The 9,702-nt window shown below is 37.1% G+C and overlaps 1 protein-coding gene across 14 annotated transcripts in view; it reads right to left on the bottom strand.

Annotated features, from left to right (window-relative positions):
- The window catches only part of CSRNP3 (cysteine and serine rich nuclear protein 3), a 107,816-nt gene that overhangs the window by 9,639 nt on the left and 88,475 nt on the right, over positions 1–9,702 (bottom strand). For all 14 annotated transcript variants that reach the window (XM_065069701.1, XM_065069691.1, XM_065069703.1 and 11 more), the window contains 2 exons: positions 8,411–8,670; positions 1,393–1,689 (listed from right to left, as the gene is read on the bottom strand). In XM_065069701.1, the coding sequence (XP_064925773.1) occupies positions 1,393–1,689; positions 8,411–8,670 (557 nt within the window). The remainder of the gene's footprint in view (positions 1–1,392; positions 1,690–8,410; positions 8,671–9,702) is intronic.

Below are 9,702 nucleotides of genomic sequence, written 5' to 3'. Positions count from 1 at the left end.
AAACAGGATTCACTGTGAGAACTACTTGTAAGAATAGTCAAAGCTAACAGTCACTTGGAAGGTTAGCCCTGGAATTCAGCACTTATGACAGGAACAGTAGGGGACCCATACATGCAACAACGCCCCAGAGTAGGAAAAATATGATTCTGTTCCATACGTGAAAGCATTATACAGTGGAACAAAAAACAGGTAGTTTTTCTATTTATGGATCTGCTACAGATTTCCTTCATGTTGTGCTCAAATCCAGGCCAAAAGCATTACCAGACTCTTAAAATTTGGTAGACATCATGGAAACTATAAACCTATTGAAACAAAATGAATTATATATAAAAACCTCTATAAGGTCACCAGTGGGGACACCTGACTGCAGCAAGTAGGAATAAAACCTCAAGTACAATTAAAAAGATATTTCAGTCAATTGTAGATGCAACATTTTGCACTCAAAACACTGGGGGCTGAACTTATTTATCTAATAATAGCCATCTTAAATTTCTAAAAATGTGACTGAACCCACAAAATGGAGAGTTTGATTAGGTAGTTTAAGGTCTATGATTTTCATCTACACTATAATACCTAAATATAAAATATGATGCAGAGGAGAACCATGTAATACAATCTAGTACTTCTTTCCCACATGTGAAGAGGAAAGCAGGAACAGCAAAGAGATTATATTATTTCAAAAAGCAGAGAAAGTTTAGCTTGGATTTAAGAGACAGTGAAAAATGCATTCAGGAAGAAATCAACTTAGCTGCATAACAGCGACTCGGGAGAATTAGTGGAAACATCTTTTAGGGAACATTTTGGGACTTTTACAGGTGTACACAGGACACTACGTAAATGTACAGTGCAAACTACCTTTTCAGTCTGCAGAGCAAAAACTACCTGCTATATTAGCAGATGTATTTTTTGTTGCCTACATGCATGCATTTTACGTATCATGCATTTTAAATTATGGACGGTGCCACAGAGTTTCATCTATTGTTTCTCATTGAATTTGGATTGTACTTCACATTTGGACAGTATGTGAATTGTCTCTAAAATAAAAGGAAATATCCCTACTGAAATCTGCAGGCTACTGATTCTTCTGTTGTCTGCATCTGCATATTTAGATAAAGGCCAAAGAGTAGTATGAGGAGTTGACTATTTGCACAAAAGAACAAAAAAATACCCAATCATAAAATAAACATAGATTTTTGAGGAGCTGGTTGTATTGCACACTTTGTACTCTTAAATCTTGGCCTTAAAAAACTGGTTTGAGATCCACAAGTGTTATGGATTAATAATTAACTTCTAGTAGTTATAACTTTAACAACAAAAAAGTACACGTGCATGCACACCCCACCTCCCCATCCCCCTGGATAGGTAAATAACAACAATAATACAGACGTTTACCTGACATTTTATGCCTGCAAGACTGCAAGTGCAAGTTTCTGGATCACAGAACACACGGCAGTCACAGCCACAATCCTCTCTGGACAGGCGGATGGCCCGCAGCTCGTGTTTTTCTTCCACATCAATCTTCTTCACCCCAGAAGCCCGCAGCAACGCCCTTCGCTTTTTTGTCGGCAGGGGTTGTAGAAAAAAGTACTCATCTACTTCAGTGTTGTCTAGATCAATATCATCATCCGAAATGTCATCCAGTGTCAGGGTGTTGGCTTCTTCGGATTCCACTGTACCATTCTTTGTCATCTGTTGCACAGAACAATTAACTAAGTCCTTAAACTATACTCACACATATGTATGTGCCATAGATGTAAATATGTGTAATGCATTATAAATGTGGAAAGCTGTATGTAAAAGTGCTGCATGACTGCCACGAAGTTCCAGAACCTGATTACAGATGGGGTGAAAAGGCAGTTCTTTCACATTTAACATGTGAATTAAATACACTTTTTTAGTTTCATATTTGTCATGAAGCTAATTTTTTCCTACGTTTCTAATTTCTTATTTGTTCTTACATTCTTTATCACTTGTCATTGTTTGCTAGGTCTTGTGTCTTTCTAAAATTCTAGTCTTTTCTGTATTGTTTCATAAGATAATTTTTGAGGCCTTAATTTATTCTAGTTCCTGTCTCTAGGCTCTTTGAAATTCAATATCCATTTTGAGACAGTAATTATACTACCAACACTGTTTCAGATTAGAATGCACCACAGATTTGTAAAATGGTAACGTCTATGTACTATTTGCTATCCTGTTCCTCTTTAGCCTGACAAGTTTGTTTGATGTTTGCACAGCTGAGGTCACAAAGCAATACTTCCATGTCATCAGTTGAGAAGATGCCTATATTTGCTTTTTGAGTTGACAATTTTAAGCTTGGAAGTCACTTAATTTTCCCCTTTTCTACCTACATTGCTTCATGTTTATTTGCAAGGCATTTCCCAGCACCGAGGCATACAGCTCTTCTGAAGTTCTTCCTAGCCCTCTTTGGTCCCAAAAATAACCCTTTTATCTTTGTGTTGTCATATACTTAAGTACTTCACTAACCAGCCCAGATTATTCCTGGGTAGTTACTGAATCAATACTCTCAGTAAAACGGAAATAAGTTGTTAACCTCTTCTGGAGGCTCTTGAGATAAGATTCTTGCTCCTTTCCTAAGGATATGAATTTTTGAGCCTCTGTAGATACAAGTATTCTGGCACTGTTATTATTACCTATGTATAGTCTAGCTCCCACAGCCTTCAAAAATTGTTTCAAAATTAAATGGCCATGAGCATCAACCTCAAACATCCAGTGCCACTTTCATAAGACAGCACACTTCTGTGCTCATATACAAAGGGGTGGATATATTCAAGGAGAAAAGAAAGAAAAAATTACTGCACTGAAGGAAGGTTAATTTTCCCATCCATGGTAGAGCTCGCCAGTTATATCTGCCAGTTCTACAGATAAAGTTGCTTAAGAATCAAAAAAATATCCATTGTTAAAACACAGTTCAGAAAGATGATATTTGCTACTAACAATATATTTTCTCAATCTCAAATTACGCAGATTGAGCATTGTAGTGCATAGCAAATGAGAAGCACATGCAGTTATATGATTTATTTGGTGATATAATAAATTATTTTTCTTTTATTATTGTTCTGTGAAATAATTCTGCTTAAAATGGAAAAATAAAACCAGATTCCCAGTGTTCACCCTGCTCTGTGTAATGTTCTCAGTTGATGAGGTTGCTGACTTACACTAACCAGGCACCTGGTCTCACACTTCTGTGAAAAAAAACCATGGTGCAACTAGGTGATAATGATACACCAGTGAAGTCTGAAGTTGCATTTGCGTTAACAGTTGCATTAACATCACCGTGACCTCAGAAAAATAGCCCCCAGTGAACGGAATTCGAATGTTTCTTACCTGTAGCCAAATTCTTTATCTGTTTTGCCTTATTTACTTGCGGAATGTTTCAGCTTGGCCTGTTCGCCCAAATACATTTTTAGACACCAGTTTTAAATACAGATAAATTACTGAAGTCATAACTATCATTGCCTGGTTTTTGTGCATGTCAATGTTTAGACATTTAACAATTATCACTGTAAAGGTAACTCTTCATTTTTCTGCTACTAAATCCTGTCATGCCTATCTAGCTATGTTTCTCATATGTAATAAAGCAGTTCTGAATCTTACCCATTCCACTATTTCTTCTTTTATTATATTCCCAGCTGCTTCATTTTTCCTTTTAAATTAACAGTTTGTCTTTTCTACAATCGTTTGGATTCTAACTGTCATTTATGGCATTACTGAATTACGCGATGGTGAACTCGCTGATTACTCTTTTTGTCATTGTGCAGTTTTGTGTTTATAACAACTGTGTAAGGCAATCAAAGAAAATAAAATCCTCATTTATACAGCCATGTTAAAAGTGATACTCTTCCCTGTGAAAAAGAAGAGCCTCAGTGTCATGAGTAGTAGCCCTTACATATGGTGTATGTGTACACGTTACACTGCTCAGAGATAAACTCTCCTGAGATCAGTAATCATCTCTTCTTAGCAATTCAGCACCATATTTAGTTCATGCAGATGCACTCTGTCACTTCCACAACTCTGCTCTGTTTTCTCAGTCTTTCTCTGCAACTGCACCCTTTGCAGTTTAGTGCCTTCATTTTATTTCATGTTTCAGTTTACTTACCATGTCTGTTATTCCTATAACATTCAAATCCCTTTACGTGAATATACTCCTAGCTCTATCTTAAATGCAAGCATTTTCAAAATGTCCTCTCAAACTTCCTTCAGATTGCTTTCTTATTCTGTTTTCTATGATTCATTTCACTCTACAGTGGCTAGGAAAAGAGGGGGTAATAGTTCCCTAATCAGTTCTGCCTGGCCCTGGGGCAATGGAGAGATTACTTACGCTGAGTATTTCAATGTATTAGTCCAGTAAGGTAGGAGAGACAACATTTGGAGTCATCATTTTTCTGTATAATCTACAGGGAGAGACAGGTATATCCACAGACTAATTAAACACATCTTGAATTAGCTGTCTGAAGCTAGTGGGAGGGAATACTCTACTGTACATACAACTCCACCTGAATGTTCAAATCCAGGATGGATTTTTTTTTTTTTTAATATAATAGGTGAATGACCTACCTAGGAATTCTGAATGCTCTAGTTTGAAATACACGAGGCTCAAACCGCTCCTTCAGCACTGTTACTCAGTTGCCTGTCAGAATTTAAATTTGAAACTGGGGAAGGGGAAGAATACTAATCCCTGCTTCTGTAACTATTTTAGCATTTTATTCAGTTAGTATTTAATAAAAACAATGTTTCAGGGCTCTTACCCATGAGGTGAATGCTGTAACTGCTCAGCTTACAAAGTCAACTATAGCACCATACCAAACCTGTCGTGCATTTCTGCTCCTCCTCCTGCAAATCTTAACAGCTTTGCCACACAGTGGCAGAGCACTAAGGAATGGAATCCGTCCCGTGCTGAACACCGTACGCATCCAGCAGGCTGTGAAGTCACAGGCCTGGGCATCCAGCGGGATTAGACAGCAGTTTGCCATTCCAAAGCACCTTAGTTCCTGACTCCTTTGCTGGGTGACCTCCTTGTTGTCTCCTGTGCTTTCTTCCTCAATTTTGTCACACAAAGAACAAATGAATTAATGAAATGAATTATCTATCTGAACATTTCTCAGCATAGCTGGGTAACTACAGAGGGAGGAAGATTATCAAGAACCATCAGATCCATTTTCTAATACAGAACTTCAGGGGAACATTAAGTTATCCTGATGGTCATAATATTGCTCATCTGAATTAAACTTGATATGTGGATAAGTAAAATTTCTCTCATAAAGCTAAAGGTTAATGTCATACCAACAGAACAAGGCAAGGGCCAATGAATGTGAAGTCTTTGGGTGAAATTCATTTCAACTCTGTGAAACGTGAAAAATTTAGCTTTGACACCTTTGCCAGCCATTAGGAGTAAACAACAAGGCCTATTCCAGCGAATTTATTGTGATTTCTCATAATGTTTTCTCAAACGACAACAAGCTGTAGTAAAGCCTACCTTGGGCCTTCTTGACAAGACGGCTTTTATGTCCAGGCTGCCATCAGAGTTTTCACGCTCTGCTGCTAACAGGTGTTTATGCCGCTGTCAGCCATGTTTACACCAAAGCGTTGGTGGTAAATGGCTAAAGTCACTTGAAGATTATTTTAAAGTCTTGATCGGCTTTTAATTAAAAGGAGTTTCTTATTTGGCTCTTCACTTTTAGCAAGTAAAATAATAAATATTACCCAATCTTATGGAGACTCAATTCCAATATATTCCTGCGTTTCTATTTTTTTAACAAATTCTACAAGACAGAATTCTTTCTACCTACAGACTTGCATATTTTAATCTAATGCAATAAATGGGGAAACTGAAATTAAAAACTACACTGAAAATGCTACTTTCTCTTTGCATAATGGTTTTAAAATAGAAAAACCTTTTTGAACAAACTTTGCCCTACCTAGTTTTCTCATTTTCTTCAGTTTTCTGTGCAGATGCACAATCACTTTGATCCAAATCCTGCTTATTAAGTTTTCATTAAAGATCATAATTGCTGATGTCACCTTGGAATGCTACATCATTTTGTTTTTGTGTTCATTTAGAAACCATGCGAATGACCAAGCTGCTCTTCCATCTCTATAATGGGAAATCAGCAAGGCCCAGTTGTCTTAAGCAAACATAACATGCTCGGTGCTTTACAGTGAGTCTTCACTATTTCAGTGAGTCCTGGGTTTCCTTTTGGCAGGGAAAGTGGGTTTTATTTTTTTACCTCAAGTGTATCATCAGGGAATCAACTAAGCTGAGTTTAATGGACTAGTTCAAAAAGGAAGTTTTCTGTTCCCTATGTGTTTATACATGATCTAGAGTGAAGAGAAATATTTTACTCTAGCAAAAAAATTTAACATTAGTAAGATATTAGCATTTTTAAGCCACTCTCAGGATTCTGAAGACCTAACCACAATTTCTTAATATTTGAATTGAAACGTTGGAGCCAGCTTACCAGCCTCAGAACATGTCAGTAAACTATTCCCACATCAACTGCTGAGAATCAGTGAAGAAAGAATCCCACCAGTGCTGAATTAAGTGTAGGGGAAAGGATTTTTCTATTTGGTAAAAGGAAACAATTAAAATTAGGACAGAGGGAGGAATGCAAAACAAGCTTTCCTTATTCACTGAATACTTATGAAGAGATTTTGCAGTAACTTAATAGTCAAAGGAAAGATTATCACCCACTCAAAAAAGTGTTTGGGGAGACAAAAGAATGTGTTGTATTTGGAAGAGGAGCAGATACTAGAGTCTATGTCCCAAAAAAAGACTGGCCTGGAGTTAAGTTAATGAAGAAAGGAGATCCATCCCATCCAAGAGGAGAATTACGAAAGCTCAAGGAGCCAAGCTCTACTCTATACAGATGAAAGCAAAAAAGCCTCATCCAGTCTTTAGTACTAAATAGGATCTGTGATTTTCCTTTATTTACTTTCTAGCTATAAAAAGGAAAAGTGAAATATTTGCATGCCTTACTATTCTTTACTCACTCCACTGGGGATTCGTCTCTTTGAGCTGATTCCTGGAAGTCAGCCAAGGGGTCTACACAGAGTCATTGGTTACAGTGACACAGCTCAGTTTGCACTTGATGCTCTGAAGATCCTGCGATGCGAAATGTTCAGAGGTGTAATCTCTCTCTAGTGATAAGTCACTAACACACTTTGGTTTCCAACCTGTCCAAATATCTGTCTTTAATTTGCCTTTGCCCTGAGTGGTTTTATGTTTGTTTTCATTATGACAGCTCAAATTTTATGAACTATTTAAGAATATATTTAGCTATTCAAATAAAAATCAATTAGGAGACTGAAAAAGTAATTACAACAGTAAGGGTCATACACAGTTCTTCAGGAGTTCAGACATGGAACTTGTGAAGATAGTTCTATCTATGGGAATAAGCTAAAGGCATTTCTTCAACTTGGAGGGTGCCAGTTTACTCTGGAAAACTGTAGTAGTGTCTGAAACAGAGATATAGTATCACAAGAGAAGGGGCTATGGAGCACAGCAGTTTGGTTACAATTCTAAAAACTGTGCACTTTTAATTACTAGATTCATCTGAAAAGAAGCCCAAAATACATAGAACACAAGCTATTATATGGGAAGTGTTTCAACCACTATAAAAAACATAACAGAACAGAAATTTTGCCAACAGTTTTTAAAGAGGCAGAAGGGCCACTTCCAAGAACACAGTCCCCTCCTCTGTTCTCCTCTACTAAATAAACAGTTTCTTTCCCCTCCTATGCTATATTTAAAAATACAGCTTCAAAACCATAGCCAAGATTTGTTCTGACTAGTTAAGGTGATACAGCTGGTTAATTTGTCTGACACATTTCTTCTTTAATACAGATATCCTTTGGTGAAACATTAAAGGCGCACAATCATATAAATCAGCACACTGAAAAAGGAAAACATGTTTAGTATTACTGTTCTTTTTTGCTAAATTTGCTCAAGTTGGTCAAGAAAATAAGCTGTTTCACTTCCTGTACTTAGGATGTTACCATGCCCTTGTCTAACAGGGCACTGTGCAAGGGCTCAGGAGACTCATTCTCTTCCTGGCACATCCAAACTTCTGCTGGACACCCTGGTAAGAGCAACTTCCACTACTCTCTGCCTTTGTTTTCCTCTCTGTAGAAAACAGGAATTAAACAACCTCCCTGTAAAGCACTCTGAGGTACACATCAATGAGAGCTACAGCAGCGCTTGGAAATTTCAAACAAGAATGTCTTCCGTAAAATTAAAAAAAAAAAAGAAATAAAAATGCTGTTGTTTCGATTGAAAATGTAGTTGACGGAAAAGAAATGGTTTTGTTCAAAATACACACATGGGGCACATATAGCTCTGACACTGCTTGTTTAAATAAATAAGGCAAGGATCAAAATCCCGAAAAATTTTTACCTTTAATTTTAGAGAATTAAGTTTTTCCTCCCTTAGGTGTTCTCTTAACATCTCTCGGTGAAGCCTCTCCTGTTCCATCGCAAATTCTCCAAGCGTGTACTGGCGCACACTGTTGTGGCGGGTGGACATTCCCAGTGTGCTTCCTCCTTGGCTGGGAACACTGGTGAAGCCTTGTCTTCTCGTGAAGTAATACACAGTAACACAGTTAAAGTGGACATTTTTTGTTCTCTTCCGCTTCTCTCTCTTCAGGATTGAAGAAGCTAGAACGGATGCAGATTACAGTATGAATAACTTCCAGTCATATAGCAAATTTGTCACTTGTGTAGTTCTATTTACCTTAATGGCACCTGTGTACACACTGAAGTTCAGAGGTCTGCAGTCTAAATGAGGAAATAACATTAGAAATATTTACCATCTACGAAAACCGAGAAGCCATTATAAACTGCTATAATAATAAACAGAACAGAAATTTAGAACATTATAAAAATACTTTATCCTTTTACCAAGGAAGCAAATAAGTCCCAGCAAAAGAAACTTTTTTCACAGTGTCATCTCCAAGACAGTGATCCACTGACGTGCTCCTCCTCAAACCCCTGTGAGGAACACAGCGTTGCATATGACAGCAGTGAGAACAGCAGACCCTGTCTCTCATAGGTCTGTGTACCCATTACTATTCCGTCAGCAAGGCTTAGCTGTAGAGATCCATAAATACATCTTTAGCCATAGGATCACACTGGCAGAAAAGATTCCTATCTCTTGTAATCTGAAGTGCGATAAATTAGCATTAGACAAACTATAAAGGCAATATTTTTAGTGTTACAGACTGTCTCAGAAATTCATACCACCATAATCGGAGAATAATATTGGAATAATGCAATTAACAATCAGATCCACTTCCTTTTTCTTTACCTTCATCCTTTCTGCTGCTATCCACTGAATACGTGTATATATATATATTCTAATGTGTCAAATTTTGACAAGAAATTTAATCTAGTCCTGTCTCATTATTTTCTGATTTCCCTTCCACTTGTACTCAGTTTTTCTTATACATATATGCAGTAGCATATGAAATGGATTTGTTTAAAAACAAACGGCAAATTTTAACTGTTAAATGTTGTTCTCATTTCTACAGACATTTAATAACGCCTTCTAACAACACTGATCTGTTGTTTCTCACTGGTAACAGTGGTGAGCCTTTAGAGAAAAAAACAAACCAAACCAGAAAACCCACAAGCATTAGGGAAAGAGATTTGATTTTTAAGATGAGCAGCCTGATTTACTTGCTTTACTGC

The sequence above is a fragment of the Columba livia genome, chromosome 7, assembly GCF_036013475.1.
Source record: "Columba livia isolate bColLiv1 breed racing homer chromosome 7, bColLiv1.pat.W.v2, whole genome shotgun sequence".
NCBI classification, from domain to species: Eukaryota; Metazoa; Chordata; class Aves; order Columbiformes; family Columbidae; genus Columba; species Columba livia.
This window is presented reverse-complemented; position numbering and strand designations above follow the sequence as displayed.